This window comes from Amia ocellicauda, chromosome 14 (genome assembly GCF_036373705.1).
Source record: "Amia ocellicauda isolate fAmiCal2 chromosome 14, fAmiCal2.hap1, whole genome shotgun sequence".
NCBI lineage: Eukaryota > Metazoa > Chordata > Actinopteri > Amiiformes > Amiidae > Amia > Amia ocellicauda.
The window spans coordinates 298,236-325,762 of record NC_089863.1 but is presented as its reverse complement, the minus strand read 5'-3'; the positions used below and the strand labels follow the sequence as shown (position 1 = coordinate 325,762).

At 41.7% G+C, this 27,527-nt stretch overlaps 1 protein-coding gene across 15 annotated transcripts in view; it reads left to right on the top strand.

Annotated features, from left to right (window-relative positions):
• LOC136768173 (NLR family CARD domain-containing protein 3) overlaps nt 1-27,527 on the top strand; it is a 261,771-nt gene that overhangs the window by 174,087 nt on the left and 60,157 nt on the right. For 11 of the 15 annotated variants that reach the window (XM_066722229.1, XM_066722225.1, XM_066722226.1 and 8 more), the window contains one exon: nt 25,693-25,866. In XM_066722229.1, the coding sequence (XP_066578326.1) occupies nt 25,693-25,866 (174 nt within the window). Of the gene's footprint in view, nt 1-2,840; nt 2,929-13,084; nt 14,871-25,692; nt 25,867-27,527 lie in introns of all 15 variants that reach the window. The other 4 variants (XM_066722233.1, XM_066722232.1, XM_066722235.1 and 1 more) reach the window with 1 other exon arrangement.

Below are 27,527 nucleotides of genomic sequence, written 5' to 3'. Positions count from 1 at the left end.
AAACTTGTTACAAATGCACGGTGCCTCTCCTCTGGTCTACTATCATTCGTTTAAAAAGTGCCTTAGACTGCATTACAAATGGACCCCCAATCCTCTGTCTCCTATCCTATGGAAGGTGGTATTTTCAACATACTCACTCCTCCAGAGACAGATGAATTGGATGCCCCTTTGCTCAGTCTGCTGGCTGGACAATATCCCATCGTCGTCGCCAAATTGTCGTGGTTTTAGTAAGTCCCAGGATACACCGATGAAGAAGTAACAAGTTTATTACAGAAAACATAAATACAGGTGACTGGTATTTTTTGGGTCCGAATTATGATGTATGGAAGATGTTTTTTAGGTATATATATAAAAAAAATAAAAAATAAAAAATCATGGAGTTACACGGTTTCAGAGTATGGAGGACTATCCAAGCTTACATTTTAAATGCTCTCTCTCTTTGCTATTCACATTTCTCAGTGCGCTGCTACATTTCGTAGCGTCCTTTGTATTTTGAACTCTGTCAATCAGAGCTGGTGGGCGGGACCAGTGCGCATATTGTCCTATCCAGAGCTCATAATCATCTTCATGTTCACGTTCATAATCCTCTTCATGTTCGTCTTCATAATCATCTTCATAATCATGTTAATAATCATGTTCATGTTCATAATCATAATCATCTTCATGTTCATAATCATGTTAATAATAATGTTAATAATCATCTTCATGTTCATAATCATCTTCATGTTCATCTTCATAATCAACTTCATGTTCATAATCACGTTCATTTTAATTTTGGCACTGATCACCCTCCATACAAACTAATGATTGCTTCATAGATAAAACTGAAACAATGTATACTATAACAACATGAAACAATTTAATAATATATACAGAATATAAAGGAAATAATAAAAGTAAATTTTCCCACTACAGTATGTTCTAAATGAGTATTTCACAGAGGTTTTTATAAAAGAAAGAACAGATAACATGCCACAGGTTAACAATAAGTCCAGTCAAACCCTAAGAGAGATCAGGATAAATGAGGAGGAGGTACTAAAGGGACTAGCAGAATTAAAAACAAACAAATCACCTGGGCCAGATGGGATATTTCCAACAGTACTTAAAGAAATGAGGGAAATTATTTATAGGCCGCTAACTCGATTATTCCAAATGACACTTAGAACAGGGGATGTGCCAACTGACTGGAAGACAGCAAATGTCATACCAATCCACAAGAAAGAGGACAAAACTGAGCCAGGAAATTACAGACCAATCAGTCTCACCTGCATCACCTGTGAAATGTTGGAAAAAATGATTAGACAGAAAATAGAGGAGCATCTTAATGAAAACCATATTCTTGGAGATGGTCGACATGGGTTTAGACGAGGCAGATCATGTCTTACTAATTTATTAAAAAAATTTGAACATGCAACTGCAGCTGTAGATCACGTGAAAGCATATGATATGATATACTTAGATTTCCAAAAAGCTTTCGATAAGGCTCCACACCAAAGACTGATCCTCAGATTGGAAGCTGTAGGCGTTCAGGGTAATGAAAGTAGATGGATTATGAACTGGTTGATGTCTAGGAAACAGAGGGTGTCGATTAGAGGAGTCGCTTCTAACTGGAGTGAGGTTGTTAGTGGAGATCCACAGGGATCAGTACTAGGGCCTGTGCTTTTTCTAATCTATATTAATGATCTGGACTCTGGGATAGTTAGCAAACTTGTCAAATTTGCAGATGATACTAAAATAGGCGGCTCAGCAGATACAATCTTGGCAGCACAGGCTATTCGGAGGGACTTAGATAATATTCAGTTGTGGGCTGACACCTGGCAGATGAAATTCAATGTGGACAAGTGCAAGGTAATACATGCAGGTAACAAAAATGTCCACTATAATTACACTATGGGAGGAACAGAACTAGATGAAGTAACGCATGAGAAAGACCTAGGAGTCTATGTGGACTCCTCACTTTCTCCATCCAAACAATGTGGGGAAGCAATAACAAAAGTAAACACAATGCTAGGGTATATTGTCAAAAGTGTTGAATTGAGAACAATGGCAGTAATGTTCAGACTGTACAATGCACTAGTTAGAGCTCATCTGGATACTGTGTACAGTTCTGGGCTCCACACTTCAAGTAAGATATCGCTGCTGTAGAGGCAGTTCAGAGGAGAGCAACCAGACTTATTCCAGGTCTGAAGGGAAAGTCCTACTGAGAAACTGAGGGACCTGAACCTTTTCACCCTGGAACAGAGGAGACTACGTGGGGACTTGATCCAAGTCTTCAAAATCATGAAGGGCATCGACCACATCAAACCAGAGGAGCTTTTCCAGATCAGCAGGGACACACGCACCCGGGGACACAAATAGAAATTGGGAATTCAAAACGGAAAACAGGAGATGCATCTTTATAGAGAGAGTAGTTACAATCTGAACAAACTCCCCAGCAATGTGGTAGATGCTGAAAGTTTGGGAACATTTAAAAATAGACTGGATAGGATCCTTGGATCACTCAGTTATTAATGAACACCAAACGAGCACGATGGGTCGAATGGCCTCCTCTCGATTGGACACTTTCTTATGTTCTTATGTTCTGAAGTGATAGTAACCAATTCTAATTCAAGAATTACTGGGAGTGCATTATACAATGAGACTCACAGAAAGTAGATATTTGCTTCAGACTAACAATATTAATATTAAGATAAACTTTTGGCTTAATTTATGCAGTGTGTTTATCAATACAGTTAATGAACTCTACTTCATTGCTGGAATATGAACATATCATTTGTGTCCTTTAGATACTGTTCAGGTCACATAATCAGACATTATAAAACCCTGCTGTCTCTGTCCAGGCTGTGAGGAGAGCTGCGACTGTGCTGCCAGATCATCCTGAGGATTTCCACCCAGCAGGATTCCTGAACACAGAGACGCCCAGAACAGGTGAGAGTCACTGAGATTGTCTAGCTTGTGAAGGACAGGCTTTGCTCCTGCAGAGAAAGTGCAGAACATTGTGTTTCGGGGAATGCAGGTGTGTGGTCTATAGTTCCCTTTGCTTGTTCATGTTTCTTATCTTACTAACAAATCTGGGGATAAAGTTCACCTAGACTTTCCTTCAGTGAATGTGACAGTTTTATGCAAATCTGTACAAAATTAATCAGTTTCAGAGGCATTTTAAATAATGCAGTTTGAAGACATTTGATGTTCTGCTGCTGAGTACCATTCCAGATGCATCACTTTTGATCTATGCATTTTGGAAAATGACATTTCACTAAAATATGATGGTGTTTCAGAAATTGAAGTATTTGTGATATTTTCATATTGAAAAATATGCAAGGTTTGGTTTCTGAGCTCTGTCTGATTGTGATGTATGGTAACGTACAGATGGATCTGAAACAGTGGTCTGAAAGTGGTAAAATTTGAATCCATCAAATATAAACCTGACTCTTTTTTGTAATTGAATTTAGGAAATGATGCACTGGCATTTTGAGGGAAATCTACTCCAACAATTTTTAATTTTTCAAAGCTATTGTAATGATTCAGAGGACAGCTGAGGTGGCCCCAAGTGCAAGCTCTTATACAGAGGAAGCACAGCTGACAATGCAAAGGGGATATCCAAAAGACAAGGTTTTAGAGGGGTCAATAGATCGGGCAAACAGGCTGAAACAGGTAATCCAAAGGGGTGGTCAAAAAGGCGAAGGGAAAAGGTCAGGAACACAGGAAAGTAAAAAGCCAGAGGGAATGCTTAGAAATGCAACAATGAATGAGACAAGACTTAGCAGAGAGTGAATGGCAAACAGGGGTTTAAGTGCAGGGCAGAGTGGAGTCAGTGGAGCTGGTGAAGAGAGGAAGAACCAATGAGTGAAGAGGGTTGGTAGGACAAGTGCACATGGAAGGTAGGAATGTTAATTGGATGATTGCAGGGTTAGTATTCAGGGGATGATGATCTCTGGTGGTGAACAGGGGAACTGTGGCTGACAGGTGTGACAGCTATAATGTACCCATTGAATATAAACTTGAACAGAGGGTAAACTACACAGAATTTAAATGATACCTATGGGGAGCGTGACAATTCGTCCCAAGACAATTTGTCCCCAAGACAATTGGCCCCAGGCAAGTCTTCCCCCCTGGCAATTCACCCCTATCATAACCATTTGTAACCATGAGTGCATTCACTTATTGTAGAGATATACAACATATACAATACATGGCCAAAAGTATGTGGACACCCCTTCTAATGAGTGGATTCTGCTATTTCAGCCACACCCATTGCTGACAGTTGTATAAAATCAAGCACACAGCCATGCAATCTCCTTAGACAAACATTGCAACAACAGCTCTGCCGTGGAGTGGAGCCACACAACCTCACAGAATGGGACGGCCGAGTGCTGAAGCGTCTATCGTCTGTCCTCGGTTTGCAACAATCAGTACTGAGTTCAAAACTTCCTCTTAAAGAAACATCAGCACAAGAACTGTTCGTCGGGGGCTTCATGAAATGGGTTTTCAGGGCCTAGCAGCCGCAAACAAGCCTAGGATCACCTTGTGCAATGCCAAGCGTCGGCTGGAGTGGTGTAAAGCTCACTGCCATTGGACTCTGGAGCAGTGGAAACACGTTCTCTGGAGTGATGAATCACGCTTCACCATCTGGCATTCTGACGGACGAATCTGGGTTTTACTATGCCCAAATGCATAGTGCCAAGTGTAAAGTTTGGTGGAGGAGGAATAATGGTCTGGGGCTGTTTTTCGTGGTTTGGCCTTTTAGTTCCACTGAAAGGATATCTTAACGTTTAAGCATACAATTACATTCTAGATGATGTTGCGCTTCCAACTTTGTGGCAACAGTTTGGGAAGGCCCTTTCCTGTTTCAGCATGACAACGCCCCTGTGCACAAAGTGGGGTCCATACAGAAATGGTTTGTCCAGATCGGTGTGGAAGAACTTGACTGGCCTACACAGAGCCCTGACCTCAGCCCCATCAAACACCTTTGGGATGAACAGCGACTGTGACCTGTGGCCTGAGTTCCCAACATCAGTGTCTGACCTCACTGATGCTCTTGTGGCTGAATGGAAGCAAATCCCCTCAGCAATGTTCCAAAGCCTTCCCAGAAGAGTGGAGGATGTTATAGCAGCAAAGGGGGGACCAACTCCATATTAATGCTCATGATTTTGGAAAGAGATGTTTGACGAGCAGGTGTTTGTAGTCTGTTTGGCTATGTAGTGTACGAATGCAAATACATATATTGGGATATAAATATATACACCAATCAGCCATAACATTATGACCACTGACAGGTGAAGTGAATAACACTGATAATCTTGTAATCATGGCACCTGTCAGTGGGTGGGATATATTAGGCAGCAAGTGAACATTTTGTTGATGTGTTTGAAGCAGGAAAAATGGGCAGCGTAAGGATCTGAGCGACTTTGACAAGGGCCAGATTGTGATGGCTAGACGACGGGGACAGAGCATCTCCAAAACTGCAGCTCTTGTGGGGTGTTCCCAGTCTGCAGTGGTCAGTACCTATCAAAAGTGTCCAAGGAAGGAAAAGCGGTGAACCGGCGACAGGGTCATGGGCGGCCAAGGCTCATTTGATGCACGTGGGGAGCGAAGGCTGGCCCGTGTGGTCCGATCCAACAGACGAGCTACTGTAGCTCAAATTGCTGAAAAAGTGAATGCTGGTTCTGATAGAAAGGTGTCAGAACACACAGTGCATCGCAGTTTGTTGCGTATGGGGCTGCATAGCCACAGACCAGTCAGGATGCCCATGCTGACCCCTGTCCACTGCCGAAAGCACCTACAATGGGCACGTGAGCATCAGAACTGGACCACGGAGCAATGGAAGAAGGTGGCCTGGTCTGATGAATCACGAGTTCAAGGTGTTGACTTCAAATTCCCCAGATCTCAATCCAATCGAGCATCTGTGGGATGTGCTAGAGAAACAAGTCCGATCCATGGAGGCCCCACCTCACAACTTACAGGACTTAAAGGATCTGTTGCTAACTTCTATACCACAACACACCTCCAGAGGTCTAGTGGAGTCCATGCCTCTACGGGTCAGGGCTGTATCGGCGGCAAAAGGGGGACCTACACAATATTAGGCAGGTGGTCATAATGTTATGGCTGATCGGTGTATATGTAGTAACACAGTACGAGGTGTGGGCCAGCAAGGGCACCCGGGACCGCACTAGACGCTCCGACAAGCAGACTTCCTGTACAATACTCCACTAGACATCCTACGGGGCAACACACTTCAAGTGCCGGATGCACTGGATTGAAAGACTGTGGGGCAGAAGTTACAGCTGACTACAATCAGCTCGTCAGCATGTCTCACTATTAAGAGACCGCTTCTCCACTGGTAGGACACAAAGAGGGTGAGGGTAGAGAGGGTGTTTTGGAGTGTGAGAGAGAGAATCCAGAGTTACTACAAAAAAGATTATGAACCTGGGCTCCCAAACTTTAGACTTTGGATTCTGGACTGTGACTTGGCTTCTGTGTGTCTATCAGTGTTGTGATTGTAGCGGTTGGGACCCTTTAAATGAATGTGCAGATCGGTCACCTGATCCGTGAACCGGGTTTGAAGGTAGCCATGTGGGGTGCAGATGCACAGAATGAATTCAATGGATGGGACGCAGCAGGAGTTTTTAATCTGCACACATCACTATACTAAGGACGGAGTGAGTCGTGTGACTGTTTCTCCCATATAATGTGTTTTACTGTTTTAATTTCTCTTGTTTAACCAATGTAATTGCTATTTGCACATGGCCTCTGTAGAACCCCAATAAATCCTGCAGTAAGAGATGAGACTGGAGAGGAGAAGTCATGTAATATAGAGTCTTTATTGGACTCAGAGCAGCGTGGAAGAACCTGTCTCATATATATAAGGCATGTAAGAACAATTGCTTCTTCTTTCTAGGGGACAGATAATACAACTAGCACAGTCTAGCTAAGCAACCCTTACATCCTCCGCACCCTCCATAGATAGCACCCCTCATCTGCTACTGCCTCCCTTTCTATAATATTTTAGTTGTCGGCCATACCTGAGCGTAGTGAAGAAAGAAGCCGAAATAGAAATGTGTATATGTATGTGTCATCGTAGCAATAGTGTCTGGCCACAACTCCACAACTGATTTGTAGTTGCATTATTGCAATTGCGTATCGCAGAGGGGCTGGGATGTGACACCAGTACACTGTGGAATGTATGTGGTGTTTATGTATTATAGGAATGAATCTGCTACCTTCTGCCCCCCAGAGCCTCCGAGAGGCGGGAAGGCGACAGTAGAGGCTTGAGCAGAGGATACGGGGAAAAGAGCATCGGAAGCCTTTTTACCAAGCATTGGAGGAATTGAAGGGCGAAGATGCAGATGAGAAACACTATAACATATAATACAAACTGCATCACTCCACCGCCAAGCGAATTAGTCAACCACGGCCACCACCCTCCTGTGGTGGTAGAGGACTCTCTTAACTTTTGAACTTCCTTCTGGATATGTCCTGCTAAATCATAAATATGCTCAGATGTGTCAGGAATATATGTACAACATTCTTTACCTATTAATGCACATGTATTACCTTGGGCTGCTAATAAGAAATGTAAAGCCAAGCGATTCTGAAGGGTTACAGTTCTTATAGCAATCATTTCAGTAGTGATATTAGAAAGAGCTTCAGCAGAGATAAAGAAGGGAGGAGTTCCTATACAACATGTCATATTACCCGTAATAGATTGTAGCATTCAATAACATCACAGTTGCAGCATAAAGAAACTGATATCGGACACTAAGTTCCTATGGTAATGCAGTAGTCAGGAAATCAAATCCTAATACGGTTTTCATACTGCCTAGCAGAGTTAGTTATCTCTAGATATGAGCACATCAGTAAAGAAATCAAAAACATGACTGGAAAGTCCTGAAGGACACAAAGCCTAATCAGCAGAGTACCCTGTGTACAAACTCAGACAGTGACATAGAGGAAGGAAAGAAAGAGAGGAAAGGCTGATAATAGTACCGCCTTAGCAGCATGAAAAAGACAGAACATACACAGAGCATACTCAAACACCTAATAACTTTAAAACAATTATTCTGGGTACTTTCAGTAACGGAAGAGCCACTAACAAGTCTAAACTCCTACTAAAATATAGATCTCTCTTACAGGAGGAGCAAGGTGCCTTTGCTACTCCTTGAAGATAACAATCTCTTTCACACCTTCAGCAGGGAACCAGGAGAAATAAAACTGATTAAGTTATATACTTCAGGTCAGTGCTCATTGCTAATCTGTGGAGAGAAGAGACAGGTTTAGCATTCTTATCATACACTTTAACTTGTGACCAATGTTTCATCTGGACCCTCCCTCCTGTCCATCAATACAGACCGAAGTGTCTGTAGAGAGAAGGACGGAATGAGGTCCAGTCTAGCGAGGGTGTGAGCCAGGGTGATCAGGAAGGTGCTTAACCATAACCTGACTGTCGACGGGTGGGAGAAGTGGGGAATCTTCCAGGATCTGAAGTGTAAAAAGAGCCATCTGCATTAAAGTGCAGGTGAAAGGGCAGTGGCACAGACCCCAATGATTGTTTGATGAGAGTGTAGGATTGTTCCTGCGGGGGTCCCCAGTGGCTGGGGTTCAGGGGGCCTGGGCTGTCTTTAAGCAAGGTATAAGGTGCCTGATTATTGAACCTCAGGTTCAATAGGTATAGCAGGTATAGCAATTTGGACTTCATGTGTACTCACTTCGCTTCGAGGAGTGTAGAAAGTACAAGAGACAATGCTCCCATGTGTGCAACTTCATTTGGTGACGCAATGAGAATGTCGTCAACATACTGAGCACATACAGAAACCCATAGTTTGAGATCCAAGGGATCTAGAAAGTGAGCGAGAGCTTGATGGAACAAAGTAGGGCTTTTTGTGGAACCCCTGGGGCAGACGAGTCCAGGTGTATTGTATGGAGCCTACAGTAGAAGCAAATTTGTCCTGAGAGTCAGGGTGGAGCGGCAGGCTCCAGAAGCCACGACTAATGTCTAGTACTGAAAAGATCATGTGGCAGGGTTCTATGTCATTGAAAATTGTAGAAGGATTAGCCACAATGGGATGTAAACAGGGGTGACTTTATTCAAATGAGTATAGTCGATTGTGAGGGTTAATTGTCGTTGCTGGCCCCTGCCTGTGAAGACAGATACAAAGGTAGTTACAATTCAAATAATCCATTATAATATGATAACCCATTCATTTACAAAGTCACAGTCATGAAGATGCACTCCCTCTCTGTCTCAACTTCTTGTGTGATACCGTGCTGTCTGGCAGGCAAACAGCAGGGAGGCCAAGGCCGCAGCCACTGCCACTGCCCCCCTTCTCCTCAGGGGGGACCCCTCTATCTGTGTGGCCCTGTCTCACTGCATCTCTCAGTCTGCTTGATACTGTCAGAAACTGATAACTACCAGACAGTTTAGAAACTTTAAACTTACGATAACTGTCTCATTCAATTATTTATATAAAAATTGCATGAATTTACACCAAATAAAATCCTACTTTTCCCTTTCTCCAGCTTCTCAAGCCTTTTCAATCTCAAACCCTCTTTGTTCTGCATCCTAACTGGTGTGCTTTTCTACTTTTCCTAATTTCTTACTAGAAATATATTCAAGTTATATTTATCTGTCTATATTATTACTATTTATATATATATAACACCATTAATTTAGTCAATTAATTCATTTAATTTTGGGAAAATAAGCCTTTTCATTGATTTCAATAATGATTTTCAAGTACTTCAGGAAAGTAAGTGTTCACAAAATGTGTCCAGTCAATTCTTTCATTACTGTGTCAGCTTCCTCCTAAACCGGTACAGGTTCGGAAGAACCATTCCCGAAACCAGATCAAACTGATCAATAGTTTTTTCTTAATTGTGGAGCTACTAAATGACCACATTTTAATTTCCTGGAGCACCTGATATTTATCCATATCTAGGAAACCTTCACTGCACAATTGTGGCTACCTCGGATTCCTATTTCTATATTGTTGCTCTAATTCAATTTCCAACATGTTATTTTAATTTCTCTATTTGTAAGACCCATTTAAATAGCTTTATTTATGTATTTTTAAATAGCATTTTGTATAAAGCAACACTATAATTATGATTAGTTATTTAAGACTCGCTTAGTCTTATTCTGGACCATGCAATACAAACAAATACATTCAAAATACATTTACCTTGCACAAACTTAAAACTTAAATACATACAAATAAACACATACTAATTTGTATCCAAAGTAAATTCGGATACTAGTTTTGTTGGGCATGTTTTGTTGACCTGCAGTGTCTCAAACTACCCTTATTTATTATTATTATTATCTTTTAATTGTCCAAAGTATCTTGAGGACTTTCACTAATACTGAAGACTTTTTTTTTTTTTTTGTCTTCAGGGCATTTGATTGTATTTTGCCTTTTTCTTTTTCTAACGAATGTTTTAAGCTAGCTAGGTTTGGTTTCTCATTTCTTAATTCACATTCATCGTTCTACATCATAAACACTTTCCAGTTTTCTCTTCCTGGCCTTGTATCTCTATTCTACGAAACAGCCCTTTCTTTCTTTCTTTTTTTTTTTCAAAAAACTGATTTATCGTTTTTCTTCCAGGAGCAACCCGACTCCCTGCTTATCTGCACAGATGTTACCAAGGCCTTTCTTTCACAACGAACTTATTTTTGTTCTAAATCATTCCAATCTGGGGTGTCCTCCTCTGATCCCCCGTCCTCATCTACACTGCGTGACCCGAGTGCCACCGCACATCGAGCACCCACTCTCTTCACTTTCTCACTCCATTTATCTCATTTACATTCTCTGTCCTTCGCAGCTTTCAGTTCAGTCATAGTTTGAATCTTGTCTTCCTGATTCTTGCTAACTTGACATAACACCACTACTGCTTTATCTGTTTTATTAATTTCTCTTCATTCCACCAGTCTCTATGAGCCTGTGGAGACCATTCTCTTGTCCATCCATTATCTAACATCTGTTTCTCTACCTTTCTGTGTTATTCCCGAAGGAATTCGATCACACTTTTATCGGACAAAATAATGACAGAAAGTAACTTACTGATAACAGACACAAACGCAAATCTCCCACTGGTCTATCACCCTGTGGTCCGCACCTCGGGGCAACCGGGTAAGAAAACACAACTGTTTATGCCAGACAACGCTGCATAGACCCGCCTCGGGGCAACCGGGTGCAAACCCTTCCCGGGAAGCAATTAAACAGAACAACACACAAAAACTCTGTCACACAGTTCCCTCTCACAGGCTGAGTTTAGTTTAGTTTTATATCGCTATATTTCCGAGCCAGGGATCCTCCCTAGACACTGCTTTCTGTTGCTACTTAGGTGGTAAATAAAACATACTCACCCATGATTAAAACAGTGTTCGGGGAATCCCTGTGATTCCAGTGATATCCCGTACATGACGCCAATTGTAGAACCCCAAAAAATCCTGCAATAAGAGATGAGACTGGAGAGGAGAAGTCGTGTAATACAGAGTCTTTATTCCGCAAGCAGCTTGGAAGAACCTGTCTCAGATACAGTCTCAGAGCAGATTCTCAAAGGTGCAGTGTATAGCTAAACATATTTATGGGTTAATACTGATGACACGACGGACTACTGACCACTCCTGAAGAGGCACGTTCGACATTTCAGGGTTGGATCCACCTCTGGTGCTGGGCTGTGGGCAGAATACAGTCACGTAGGCCATACACGGGATGAGCATTTCTTCTTTATCTGCAAACCTTGGTTAAATCAAGACTTTTACAAAACAACTCCATAGAAGGCATGTAAGAACAGTAGCTTCTTCTTTCTAGGGGACAGATAATACAAGTAGCATCTCTCTACATATACACACACTCATATGTTTTATTATTATTATTATTTAAAAAAAACGTAATTAATTTCAGACTACAGTTTGTATCTCTGCTGGCATAGTGGTTAAGGAACACTGCTGTGAGCCAGGCATTGTGGTTTAGATTCCAGATGTGTGAATGTTTTCAGCAATTCAGACAATATACATTTTCTGTTAATGTGAGCTGAAACATGTATGTTTACCTGGTTGCTTATTTAGTGCTTTTTCATCTCTTGAGTCATCTCTTTGAGTCAAAAGGCAAACACAATGCTAGGGTATATTGTCAAAAGTGTAGAATTGAGAACAAGGGCAGTGATGTTCAGACTGTACAATGCACTAGTTAGAGCTCATCTGGGCTCCACACTTCAAGAAAGATATCGCTGCTCTAGAGGCAGTTCAGAGGAGAGCAACCAGACTTATTCCAGGTCTGAAGGGAAAGTCCTACTGAGAGACTGAGGACCTGAACCTTTTCACCCTGGAACAGAGGAGACTACGTGGGGACTTGATCCAAGTCTTCAAAATCATGAAGGGCATGACCACATCAAACCAGAGGAGCTTTTCCAGATCAGCAGGGACACACGCACCCGGGGACACAAATGGAAATTGGGCTTCAAGGCATTTAAGACAGAAAACAGGAGACACTTCTTCACACAGAGAGGCGTCACAATCTGAACAAACTCCCCAGCGATGTGGCTGAAGAGACAATTTGGGAACATTCAAAAACAGACTGGATAGGATCCTTGATCACTGAGTTATTAATGGACACCAAACGAGCACGATGGGGTGAATGGCCTCCTCTCGATTGGACACTTTCTTTTGTTCTTATGTTCTTACACTGTTTGCATATCCCTCTTGTAGCATAAAGATGTGTTTCTGAACTTTAAACTGAAAATGTAGCCTATGCTCAGTAAATCTCATGACTTAACAAAAATCTTAGACAAACTGCAATATTACACTAAAGCATGAAATAAATAAGTTTGCTCAGGTCTCCACCCATTTCACTTTTGTAATTTTTTCCAGTGTCTGTATGATTGTTCATTGATTTGTTTTATTTGTTTTTATGCCGAATACAATGTACATTTAAACTCTCCATTCTTCTGTTTATCATGATGTTTTAATTAGACTTTTCATAAAAAAACTGTTAAATTACTGAAATACTTAAGCATAACCCATTCAAACTTTCCATGTTATGATTTAATTTAATAAAACATGTATTCTTTCCTTGTTCTTTTACAGATGGCTCACTGAAAACAGTCCAAGTGAACCATAAATCCATCCTGAAGAAGCGGTTTGAATGTGTCTTTGAAGGCATAGCTGAGCCAGGGAAGCATGTCCTCCTCAATAATATTTACACTGAGCTCTACATCACAGAGGGGGACTGTGGAGAGGTCAATAATGAACACGAGGTGAGGCAGATTGAGATGGCAGCCAAGAAGAAACACACACAAGAGACTCCAATCAAATGCAATGACATTTTTAAACCTTTACCCGGGCAAGACAAACCTATCAGAACTGTGCTGACAAAGGGAATCGCTGGCATTGGAAAAACTGTCTCTGTGCAAAAGTTCATTCTGGACTGGGCAGCTGGAGAAGCTAATCAGGATATTCACTTCATATTCTTTCTGCCTTTTCGTGGCCTGAATTTGATGAGGGAAGAAAGATACAGTCTGGTAGAACTTCTTTGCTACTACCACCCTGAACTGAAGGAGGTTGGAAATCTCGAGTCTGGTAAATTCACAGTTTTGATCATCTTTGATGGCCTGGATGAGAGCCGGCTTTCCTTGGATTTCCAGAACAATCAGATGTGCCATGATGTCACACAGTCGATGTCTGTGGATGTGTTGCTGACAAACCTCATCAGGGGGAATCTACTTCCCTCTGCTCTGCTCTGGATAACCTCTCGGCCAGCAGCGGCCAGTCAGATCCCTGCTGAGTGCGTCCATCAGGTGACGGAGGTACGAGGGTTCAATAATGAGCAGAAAGAGGAGTACTTTAGGAAGAGAGTCAGTGACCAGAGCCTGGCCTCTGCCATTATCAAACATATCAAGTCATCAAGGAGCCTCCACATCATGTGCCACATACCCGTCTTCTGCTGGATTTCAGCCACAGTTCTGGAGCGAATGTTGGGTGAGTCAAGTGAAGAAGTCATCCCTACAACTCTGACTGGGATGTACACACACTTCCTGCTGATTCTGACTAATATGAAGAATAAGAAGTATCTCTGTAAGAATGAGGAAAGCACACAGAATCTGTTAGAGACAGAGAGGGACAACATCCTGAAACTGTGCAAGTTGGCCTTTAAACACCTTCAAAATGGCAATCTGATTTTTTATACAAAAGACTTAAAAGAGTGTGACATTGATGTCAGTGAAGCTTCAGTGTACTCTGGGGTTTGCACAGAGATATTTAAAGAAGAATCAGCAATATTCAAGAAAAAAGTGTATTGCTTTGTGCATCTGAGCATTCAGGAATATCTTGCTGCTTTGCAAGTCTTTTTTGTATATAAAAATGAAAATCTAAATCTACTTAACAGAACACGTACACATAGCAAAACAGTGAGATTGCCAGACTTGTACGAGAGTGCAGTGGATGAGGCTTTACAGAGTAAGACTGGACACCTGGATCTTTTCCTTCGTTTCCTTCTCGGCATCTCAATGGACTCCAATCAGACTCTCTTACGAGGCCTCCTGACACAGACACACAGCAGCTCACAGAGCATTCAGAAAACAACTGACTACATTAAACAGGTGATTAGGAAGAATCGCTCTCCAGAGAGATGCATCAATCTGTTCCACTGTTTAAATGAACTGAATGATAATTCTCTAGTGGAGGAAATCAAGAGCTTCCTGAGCTCAGGACGTCAATCAGGAAGAAAGCTCTCATCTGAGCAGTGGTCAGCACTGGTGTTTGTGCTGCTGACGTCAGAAGAGTCGATAGATGAGTTTGACTTGAAGAAGTACAGAGGAACAGAAGAAGGCTGTGTGAAGCTGCTGCCAGTCATCAAGAGATCTAGAAGAGCTCTGTAAGTATTTAATACTCAACTGTTTTTAACCCCATAGATTTTTTTAAATATAGCAAACAGTTTTACCACATTAATTAAACCAAGCATAAATTGTATTTTTTATTAATCCATGTTGAAATTAGGTTGAAAATATCATCAAGGATTCTCTTATGATAGACTTGAACAGAACTATCCTGATACATACTAGACTACTATACCAACTTTTAATACTTACATAGTCCAGTAGGTTGCTTAAAGGTAAACTACGCCACAGATTTTGGTAGCCCATATTTAAGTTAATAAACATTTCCATTTCACGCTCCATTAAATTAACTATTGATGGATAGAATTTAGGGTTGTGACGAAGTTCGAATCCACATTTGCAGATGTCGAACTTCGCACATGTTTAACAATCTGAACTCCATCGAATAGGAAACCAAACGAATTCGAATTTGTAGCAGAATATTTGTTTACTCATTGCATTATGCACATGAATATACTACTTGAGGCTCAGATAAAGGGCACAAATGGAAGGATCTTGGAAAATGAACAAGATGTGGCAAATGTTCTAAATGAGTATTTCACAGAGGTTTTCACAAAAGAAAAAACAGATGACATGCCACAGGTTAACAACCAGTCAAACCCTGAGAGAGATCAGGATAAATGAGGAGGAGGTACTAAAAGGACTAGCAGAATTAAAAACTAGGGATGGCTCGATACCACTTTTTCTTTTCTGATACCGATAACGATACTGTGCAAAATTCAAATCGCTACATTTAGTTAACACAATATATTGATAATTTTAGTGTCATACACTGGATTAAAAGATGACAATATAAATAACTCAAACCTCAGTATATATATCTAAAAATAAAAGCATTTCCAGTAAAAAAAAAAAAAAAAAAATTCTCAATGTAGAATGTAACTCAACCTAACATTAACGTAAATAGCATCTCCAGTGTTAGTCCTAAGTCATACATTTAAAGTTTTCACTTAAAGGTCTTCAATTTGTTTTAATTTATTTTTCATTCAATAGCCTAATAGTTTAGCAATGTGAGCTGCACCGAAAATGCCTTAACATTAGCGTCCTTGTGGTCAGTGAAACAGTGAGTTGGAGAAGCCTTTTTGTATCTTCAGAGACAATGGGTTACAGTCTTCTCTGTCAGAAGTGATTACATCTCATTATGTTTACCACATACATAATAATTAATACAGACCTAAGTCTGTTACTGTTGTTGAAGTGTTTGATGAGTTGATTGGTGATGGTCAGCATTCGTAGGGAACAGATGTTTACCTAAGACATTGTTGTGAGTCCTTAACCAAATACCTGTGCCCTAAAACACACAATCTCTATACTGTTTGACTGTTTCAGCTGATTGAATATCCAGAAGACAGTGGTTGAATGAAATCATGAAAAGACAATGCTTGATTGATGTAACCTCTCGGACAGAAAAAATACAAACTAATGATTGCTTCATAGATAAACTGAACCAATGTATATATATATATATATATATATATATATATATATATATATATATACAGAATATAAAGGAAATAATAAAAGTAAGTTTTTCCACTACAATGGCAATAGCTGGCTGTGTGTATGGAGCTTAATAATATTAATTAGTTTGTTGCTCCTCTTCCCTTTTCTGTCATTGGTAGATGACACAGATTGTGCTTGTATGGAATTTGTCGATGCAACTATTGTAATCCTAGAACACTTTGAGTGGAGAAACCATCCAATAATATGCTAATTTAAGAAGAAACGTCCGCGTACTATACACAGTTTATTTATAGAGTTTATTATTATTATTATTACTATTATTTATTCCTTTGCCAGACACCCTTATCCAGGATGACTTAGGCTATAGGATACAATAGCAAAACAAAAGTGCTAAACAGAGCAAAAAATTACTAATCAGACATAATACAAATTAAAGATCGAAATGACAGAAGTGCAGGTAAAATATAGAGTTGGTTATTGCAGTGTGTGGCTCCGTCTGCCTGGCAGCATCAGTGACTGTCTGTAGACTCAGGCCAGTGCTTTCAGTGGAAAGATAGACTTCAGTTCCAAGTTAGCCGGGGGGTGAGGAGACTGAGTCTTAGTCAGTCTTCATTTTTATGCAACTGACTAACTTGCATAGACTAGTCTAACTGTCAAATTAAGACCAGTCTAATGGTTTAGATAAGTGTAATATAGTTTTATGCGACCGGCCCCAGGGCTTGTTCACGTGGCCTCGCAGGTGCTGTTGCTCTATATGGCTGCCTTATAGTGGTATATATATAATTCACTGTCACACAGTAGAGCTTGTGGCACCGCTCCTAGCTGTGCTAGTTGAGCAGGTGGTGTCTACTCCCGTATTAAGCAGAGGGCACACGGGTGGATTGCTGTTGCCCCGCTTTGTATTATGTTCGATTCTTACAGCACAGTGGAGCTTGCTGTCGCTCCGCTCCTAGCTGTACAGGTTGAGCAGGCGGTAACTGAGTTGATTTTGGGCATTAGCTGAAGTGGAATCTAAACACAATGTCAATGAAGACTGCCTTGCCATGCTTGATTCTACAGAAACTGGCGCCAATGAAGGTGATTTCATTGAATCAAATAAGATCGTCTTTCACCTGACATGCTATAGATGATTCATAGACAGGAAAAATAGAACGAGTGCTGGAAAAAACTAATGTACCGTAGGGGTCTGTAACCCTTGGATGTCATCATCAGGATCCTGTCTTTTCATCGGCACTTTTCACCACAAGCTTGTTCCTCACCAAGGACAATTCAAATAGGTGAAGAATATGTAAATTGTTCATGATTTAGATAGAATTTTTCTTAATTGTACTCTGGTTTTCAACTCTTTAATTTCACCCCTTTTTATTGATAACTCTAATGCATCACTCTTGTCTGCTTGTTTACACGTTCACCTCACACAGACTGTCCTCATTCTGCACAGAATATGACCATTTACTCATTGAAGGCTCAGATTTTCTGAAGCTGTTTACGTGATCTAATATTCCAGTAATAACATTGGGAGGAATACTTACAAATGAACCAGCAAAAACGCAATGTGCAGCACACCAGGTGAATATTTGTTGTAAGTTTTGTTGATGTACTTGATGCATTTATTTGAACTAGTCACCTACTGGTATATTAACGTTTAAAAAAGGAATGACATATTTAGGGCTGCCCCCTGAAAGTCAACGAGTCGAATCATCAGTCGGAGACCCCTCAGTCGACTGAGATTCTTCAAGTCAAGCAGGGCAAGCTGGCACGCTTGCACCAAAAATAATCTGCATGACAACATGCGCTGCCTGGTGGTTGGCGTTTTGTGCACAATGCCCGGCTCTTCTGACAGCGCCTCGCTGGCAGCGCCTCAGCGCTCTAGAGGCACAGCGCTGTTTCAGCTGAGGCTTTTGTGATTGGATGGCTGGGTAAACAGTGATAGTAATGAGCGCTGCGTTTTACCCAAAGTTGAACATTTTTCAACTCTCGGCGACCAGAACAAAACGCTCAGTGCTCAGCAGGGAAGAGACGCGCATCCAGATCGGTGGGAATTCCCCTCAGTACTCTCTTTTAGAGTTCACTTCACCAGTACAACCACCGCCCCCCCCCCCCGGACCTCACCTCATCAGCAATATCGCCCCAATCCCCCCCCGACCTCACTTCACCTTCTCCGAAAGGTGGGGGAAAGGTTCTGATTTAGGGGATTTTTAGGACCAGTTTGGGGGGAATCAAGGAGAGGACACACTGGACGTGCTGCTGGCTTTTTAAATATGCAGTGCTCCCATTGCAAACAACTGAAAAATACGCTGGCCTCAGGAAAAAACGCTTTGGTGGACACACGGCTTAAAGTATGGCGGCATTTCGATTTATTTATTAGTTGTTTAAAATAAATTCACGACATTCCCCGACTGACATCTCTTCTTACAACAGGATAGGCCTACTTCTTAATTTATCTTTAAACGGTCATTTGTTTACTCATTTACACGTCCTTTTTAATGTTTACAGTGAAATAAAACAATTTGATTAGCTTGATTTAAAAAGAAATACATGTGTGCTGCCTGTCACATTATTCTGACAAATCCATATGGTAGCCCGATGTTGTCAGCAATTCAAATAGACCGCAATTCAAATCTTGCATCATAGGCAGCTGTCTTCTATTAATTTTTAAATGGGAAAAAATATGTCCCCACCACTCTGTTGCATTTGCTTATGTTAATGTGGTCAAAATCATCACTGAAACTCATGCCAATGGATTTTCTGATTGCCAGATAGTCTATTATGAACAAAAAAGAAAAAAGGAATGATTAGTCGAATCTCTGTATTGAACAGCCAGATCCGATTCGACTGACAGAATTCTGAGTCAGGTAAAGCCCTAGACATATTACACTGTTGTGTAACTTTGGGTATTGCCTGAAGACCTTAAAATAAAAAACAGAAAGTGTTTGAGAGAGAGAGAGAGAGAGAGACGGGGACGAGGGGTTGTGTTTAAAATAGGGCTATAGCACAATTATTGACACGTTATATTTTTCGTTAAACAGTTTATACATATTATTTTATTAAACTCGAAATTTGAAATAAATCTTTTACATTTGAATGACCACAAGTACTGCAATAAAAATAATGCCAGCAGGGGAGGTCTTGATGCCTAAAGGCAAAGGTTTCATTCTCTCCAATTTGTCAATGTGTGAATTGTGAAAATTGTGAAGATACTCCAGAGGAATTATCCCTCGATTCTGATGGTGTGTTAACTGATTAAATAGACTCACTCAGAATCCAGTGTGCACATTTCTTGGAGAGCTGGGCTGTTAACAAGATTCGGCAAATCATGTCTGCACCAGGGGATTTATGGCAACTGATGGAGGATAGTTTACTATACACTATGCCAAACTCTAGGGTTAATTTTTTCCATGCCTTCCACTTTGGATTTGTAGAATTGTTTTTTGCCACGTATTTCCCTTTGGACCTTATTTCTGTAGAACCTTGCCAGAGCACATGGTTTTCCAGTCTTGAAGGCTTTTTGTCACTGGTTGATCAGGTGTTTGATCTTAGGGGTGATCCATGGCTTGTCTGAAGGGTAGATTTTCACCATCTTCATAAGGAAATGTCTATGGATTTCAGACAGGATGGTATTGTAGAAGGCATTGGCTTTTTCATTAGTGTTGGTTGCTTCGTTTACCTCTAGCCATAACTGATTAGTAATCCACTTGCCAAACTTGATCAGGCCAGGCTCCCTTATAGGTCGTATCACTCGTTTGGTGCGCTGGAAAGGTCTTAGTTGTGCGTCATGTCGGTTGGCTTCACCTCTGGTGTTGTTCTGAACCACCTGGCAGAGTTTGTTGTCTAGGCATATTTCATGGACATTAAGGCAGGGAGGGTCTGTGATGCAGCCGCTAGGAGGCCCAGTAGCCTCTGGCAAAGGGACACCCTGACATGAGCTCTGTCGGAAGAGGGAGAGACACGTGCGCATGGAGGCAACTCTCTCTGTCGCCAGCATGGCAAGCATGGCAACAGAATCGAGGCGCAGTCCGAAGAACTGTGCCTGCTGAGTTGGCATCAGGCGTCTCTTCTCTCGATTGACCCAGAGTCCCAGAACCTGCTCCCTCGAGTGAGAACAAACCAGTCGGTCATCTAGATAATTGAGGACGCGGACCCCCTGGCAACGCAAGGGGGCTAACACGACGTCCATGCACTTGGAAAACAGCAAACTCGAACGCTCAGCCCTTGAAGAGAAACTTCCTGTGCGCCTGCACAATGGGGATGTGAAAGTAAGCATCTTTTTGATCCACCATGGTGAACCAGTTGCCGGGCTTGTTGGCCTGGGACATGGTGCGCAGGTTGAGCATCTTGAAGCGCAGCACCTTGAGGTGGCAGATCAGGCGCATCAGATCCAAGATGGGGTGGAAACCTCCATCTTTCTTGGGCACAAGGAAGTATGAGGAATAGGATCCCTCGTGCTGCCCTGGTGCCCAGACAGACCTCCCCACTCCAGTTGGGCATGGTGCGTCGGCCGCAAGTGACAGAGTGGCGGGGGCGAGAGGCAATAGAGGACGAACCTGCGCTAACGTCACGTTTTATAGAACCGGAGCCGGAGCGGAGTTGGAGCTTGCAGTGCTGGAGCCGGAGCCGAGGTCATGGAGCTGCTCCACTCTTTCCCTCTTCACTAAACTCACCCAGATATTAAGTCCAGTTTTCTTAAATTAACAAAATACATAACTTCATAGGTATAGTTGTGTGTTGGGGGTTATAAAATAAGATCAGTTCTCACTCCAGCTATTAGTACATAATACATTATTTTTTATTAGTTGTAATTATATGACACCATCACTTTCTCACTGCGTTTTAGAAGAGATTCTATAATCTCAGGGCACATCTCTTGTGAACCACTTGCAAAATAAGTAAAGTCCATTTTAACTCTACATTTTTAAGTATTTCCAAATTATTTTATTCCAACCAAATTCTTCATCTGCCTAAATTAACCTAATTTTATAGCCATCTGTTATCTGAAATGTCCTGACTAGTTTGTCCAAAAGTTGGTTGCCAGGGAGTTGCCAGGGAGTGCGGAGTCATGCCCCCTGTACCTTGTTTGCCACTTTTGAGATACGAATATACCGGACCCCTGGTGGGGGGGGTTTGCGAAATGTCAACCTAGAGGGGGTGCTGGCAATTCGACGACGATGGGGGGAGGTTGAGGGCAAATTGTACACGGATAACATTTTTAACAACACATTCAATAGATTACAGTACTTAAAATAACCATACATCGTCCAAAAATACTGGACAGGGGGTCAAAGTACATACACTACATGGCCAAAAGTATGTGGACACCTGCTTGTCAAACATCTCATTCCAAAATCATGGGCATTAATATGGAGTTGGTCCCCCCTTTGATGCAATAACAGCCTCCACTCTTCTGGGAAGGCTTTCCACTAGATGTTGGAACATTGGTGAGGGGATTTCAGCCACAAGAGCATTAGTGAGGTCGGGCACTGATGTTGGGCGATCAGGCCTGGCTCACAGTCGGCTTTTCCATTCATCCCAAAGCTGGGATGGGGTTGAGGTGAGGGCTCTGAGCAGGCCAGTCAAGTTCTTCGACAAACTATTTCTGTATGGACCTCACTTTGTGCATGGGTTGTTATGCTGAAACAGGAAAGGGCCTTCCCCAAACTGTTGCCACAAATTTGGAAGTGCAAAATCACCTAGAATGTAATTGTAGGCTGTAGTATTAAGATTTCCCAAGCCCTGAGACCATTATTCCTCCTCCTAACTTTACAGTTGGTCTATGCCAGTGTTTCTCAAAGTGTGGGGCGCGCCCCCCCCTAGGGGGGAGCTGGGGCTGCTGGAGCCAGCCTGGAGCTGGAGCAGTGGGTCTCCATCCGCACCAGAGCCAGCCTGGACCTGGAGCTGAACCTCTGGAGCCACTCCGGAGCCAGCAAACCCAGAGCACTGCCAACCCTAGCACAGGGGCCAATGGCAGCTTTGATAGTGACATTTCGATCGGGTTCCTATGGAAGGGCGCAGAAATTCCTCCCTTTTGGGCAGTGCTTCCGACTTGAAAAGTAACATAAGAAAGTTTACAATCGAGAGGAGGCCATTCAACCCATCGTGCTCGTTTGGTGTCCATTAATAACTAAGTGATCCAAGGATCCTATCCAGTCTGTTTTTGAATGTTCCCAAATTGTCTCTTCAGCCACATCGCTGGGGAGTTTGTTCAGATTGTGACGACTCTCTGTGTAAAGAAGTGTCTCCTGTTTTCTGTCTTGAATGCCTTGAAGCCCAATTTCCATTTGTGTCCCCGGGTGCGTGTGTCTCTGCTGATCTGGAAAAGCTCCTCTGGTTTGATGTGGTCGATGCCTTTCATGATTTTGAAGACCTGGATCAAGTCCCCACGTAGTCTCCTCTGTTCCAGTTCAAGGTTCAGTTTCTCTCTCAGTAGGACATTCCCTTCAAGCCTGGAATAAGTCTGTACCCCGGACCCAGGTTACAAATGGAAATTGGGCTTCAAGGCATTCAAGACAGAAAACAGGAGACACTTCTTCACACAGAGAGGCGTCACAATCTGAACAAACTCCCCAGCGATGTGGCTGAAGAGACAATTTGGGAACATTCAAAAACAGACTGGATAGGATCCTTGGATCACTCAGTTATTAATGGACACCAAACGAGAGCAATGGGGCCAATGGCCTCCTCTCGATTGTAAACTTTCTTATGTTCTTATTGTACAGTCTTAACATTACTTCCCTTGTTTTAAATTCTACACTTTTGACAATATACCTTAGTGTAACGATCACCCTGCATGACTGTTAAGCAGCCACACTGCCCTCCAAACGGAGTGATTATTGGCCCACTTTATAAGCAGTTAAACTACGTCAGCAAGGGTGACAAACAGCAAACTCAGGGATGTCAATTGTGTCAATTCTTAAACATTGCAGTTTATTATGGGGATTTAGGATGACAGAAACGGAAATAGGATAGATAGGAAAGAAACCATGAAATAAGTGAAGTATAGAAGACTGGACAAGAAGAAGACTGCAGAGTACAACTATAGCATAAGGATAGAGAAGGGATATTAATTGATATATGGTAAAGGACTTGGTAAAGGTAGAAAAGTACTGGGAATATAACAGGAGAAAAAGAAAGAGAAATAAAGTGCTGAGCTGAAGCAGAAGCCCAAAATACTAACTAACATTCAGACCCTCCACATACAGACAACCCAACAAATGCACAATGTAGAATTAGATGGATGGATTAGAATGGAGATAAACAGGATTGAAGTGGATGCAGTCCAGGAAATAAAACTGGGAACAGGTTGAAGAAAAGTAACAAAATAAAGACAAAAGGAACTGTCCTGTAAAGTAACAAAATAAATTGGGAATGTCCAAGTCTTGATGAAAATGTTCATGGAAAAACAATCCAATGTCAACAGAATGGAGTGAGCTCAGCCAGCAGACGTGCAGTGAAAACAGCAATGAATGTGGAGGAGATTGACTGATTGTTGCAATGGTCTGCAACTTTGGAATGATGAGTGAAGATGAATGCAGCAGTTGTGAGGAAAGTCCAAATCAAGCCAACACACAAACTGTAAAACACTCAACAGGATCCCACACTAGACAAAACAATAAACACCTACATAAACAACAGTGCTAACAGAGACTGTTAGTATATAGTAGTATATAGTATAATAGTATAATAATAGTATATAGCTAATTGAATGCACTGTTGGTAGGTTTGATTAGAGTAAACACAATAGAAATAGGAAAGATATAGAAAGTATTGCAAAAAACAATGGGGTCACCCCAGCTATGGCAGCTCTGTATATACTAACTAGGGCTGCAGCTATTGATCAATTTAGTAATCGAGTATTCTACCGATGATTCCATCGATTATTCGAGTAATCGTATAAATACTTTTGCCTTCTTAAAGAGCAACAGTAAATATACAAAAGAGAAAAGAGGTCTCTTAAAATGAACAACTATTTGGTTTCCTTTTTATAAAAATCTAAATTTGTATTGCTTAAATAGCATATATTATCTGTCAAAACTCATATGCGTGGCAGCATTTGTCGGAGGTAAAAAAACAGTCCTGGCAGGATCGTGTCTGGATGCGGTAGATAAAACGCTGCAGTCAGTTTGTGAAATCCTGAGCTTCATTCATGTTGTTATTATGAAGTCACACCATATGTTCTGTGGTTATTTTCTTGAGCAAAACTTAGCTAACTTAGGGACATCAAAACTAGCCAACATATTGATTTAGTTCTTAATTAGCCATTACAGATAGCCTTAATTAACGCACGCTGTCGGCTGCAGACATTGTCAAGGCATTGATTTGATTTTTTATTACGGTTGTATATTTCTGTTTAGATTTTTTTTGGGGGGGAAGTGATTGCCACCAAGGGTAGGGAGGAGGGGACATGTTCTTGATATATTGCTTTTGTTATGCTGATGTGTTTGTTCCCCCATATCTATAAATAAAAATATACATATATAAAAATATCACAGTGATGTGACCCTCCACCACACACAAAGAAAAGAGTGAGATTACTACTTCATCTGATTGAGCTGGATTATTGCTTTATAACGATATAGCATTTGTTAAACTATGTGAATTCCTTACAAAGTTATGACATTAAGTTCCACTGCTTGGAATATAGAAAACACAGAACATCGCTGTTAAAGTCCCGCTGACATTCTCTTCATAATCTCCCCCGCAATATACACTCATATCCATCATATTTACATGACATTGAGCATACATATCCCTGACGTGTGTGTTTGGGCTTAATCTATACAATGTGCTCGAGTCACAGATGAAATGCCCCTCTCCCTCTCGGGTTTGCATGGTTTGAGTTTATTGCACATACATACATATACATTGATCAGATAGTACTATGTGTAATTTTGCATTTACATCTGTGACCTCTTTACTAGTTGATGGGAGCATGTTGTATTAAAGTGAGTGGATTGGATCAGGTGTCTCTAATAAACGAATAAATGTAGTCATGGAAAAGTCATGGAAAATAAAAATCTGATTTTCGTGGGAACCCTTATAGCAGATCGATAAATCCAGTGTGGGTCCTCGATCGCAATTTGCATCGGTTCATGTTTTCGGTTTATAAGAAATCCATCATCTACATAACTAATAAAATAAGAAAACTATGAAAACAGATATACAACCGTGGCTTGGGCTAACAAGACCTGTCCCCCCTGGAACACCCTGCCTACAGAATGAAAGGAAGACAAGAAATCTTCCGGTTCCTACTTCCTCTTCAAAGCTCACGTCTTAAAGGGCCAGTCAGTAAGTGTGCAACGTCACCAAATACATCACCAACGTGTCTCCTTTCCTCTCCAGGCTGTCAGGCTGTGGGATCACAGAGGGAGGCTGTGCAGCCCTGGCCTCAGCTCTGCGTTCACACCCCTCAACTCTGAGAGAGCTGGATCTGAGCCACAATCGCCCAGGGGTCTCAGGAGTGACAGAGCTCTGTGCTCTACTGGAGGATCCCAACTGTAAACTAGAGAAACTGTGGTAAGTAGAGGCTGTGTGACTGTGTGAATATTCAGTCACTGACAGGAGAGACTGTGGTTTCTGAGCTCACCTCCTCTTCACTGCTCTAACCCCGTCTCTCCCTGTACTGTGTCTCTGTCAAACTGCTGTCCCTTATTCATCTCTCATTCCCTGAGTATAATGTGTCCTCCTCACCCCACACAGGGCAGGAAGGAAGAGATGGTTGAATTGTGGATTTATCTATTGAAACAGATTACTGTGTGTATGTGTGTATGTGTCTACGTTAGGGAATAGACAGTGTCAGTGACCTATTTACAGGCAGGATTAAGCAGCTGAAGGTCCTCTGTGTGGCCAATCAGAAAGCTCTGCTCCAGGCAGAGATGTTGCTGGTGAAGTTGTGCAGACAGAAGAGCCTTGAATGTGTGTGTGTTTGCGGCCGTGTGCTCATACCAGTCAGACAGCCCAGTCACACACAGCGTGGTGAGCAATAGAGCAGCAGCAGGGTGACTACATTTGTGCCAGGAGCTTTTTATTTTCTCCCCAAAGAACTGAAAACGTTGTGCTTGAGTGTATTTTAAATAATGGCTAAATAAGTCAGAGTTATAGGGTTATAGGTAGGGAATAAAAAGAACAGCCGCCAAATGCGGGTAGATTTAGCCAGTGGCGGGTAAATCTGTCAATCTTACCAGCCAACAAGTGTACGGGAACTCAACTTGTTTTAATTTCTCATAATGTATTGGTCAATCTGTTTCAAAAAGTGCTTGAGTTATAATAGTTGCGTTGACAATGTTCATATTCGCACAATCGGTGGAATTCAGCAGGTCTGCGCATGTCTGCGCAAATCTGCACTACAACGCACCCCATGGCTTCCTTACAGAGAAGCACATACGTGTACAACATGTGCAGTGCAATGAAACTACCACAGATCTACAGCTGGGATGTTAACCCACCTAAAAGCCAGACACCCTTCTGTGAAACTAGCAATGACAGAAAAGGAAGGAGGAGCAACAGACACATTATACACACACAGCAGCTATTGCTGTTTATTCTGTATTGTCTGGAACTCGAACGCACGGTTCTGTTTCCGAACACAGAGCGGCAGTGCGAGTGAGGTGTGGAGAGGAAAAGACACTCGTTTACACAAGTACATTGTGTCAATTAGCTACATAGAGAGGTCTTATCCATTTTGTATTTCGCTGTTGTGACCGGAAAGCATTGCCACAAGGACGCTAATGTTAAGGCATTTTCATTGCAGCTCACATTGCTCAACTGGCAATTGAATGAAAATGTATGAAAATTGAGAAAGAGAAACATATAGGTCGGTCAGTTACAGATGTAATGGCAAAATATTATTTTATTTACAAATAGTCACAACCTTTATAGTTAATGTTTATGTGACAATACAAAGTTGTGATGTCGGCAACAATAATAATACGAGAGTTGACAGGTCTGCTGTTATTATGCCATTTCCATACGTCTTCTAATAATGCATTTTTACATAGATATTTATTTAACGAAGCTGTTGTGTCAGATAAGTATTGATCAATTACGACGTATTAATTTATGGGGAAACGATAGAGACGTGCGTTTTTTGCTGCGTAGCGGAGATTGTGCTGAAGAGAAACGTGCGGTTTGTTCACATCGCGTCTTTGCTGGCGTGCGGTGTTGACCAATGAAAGGAC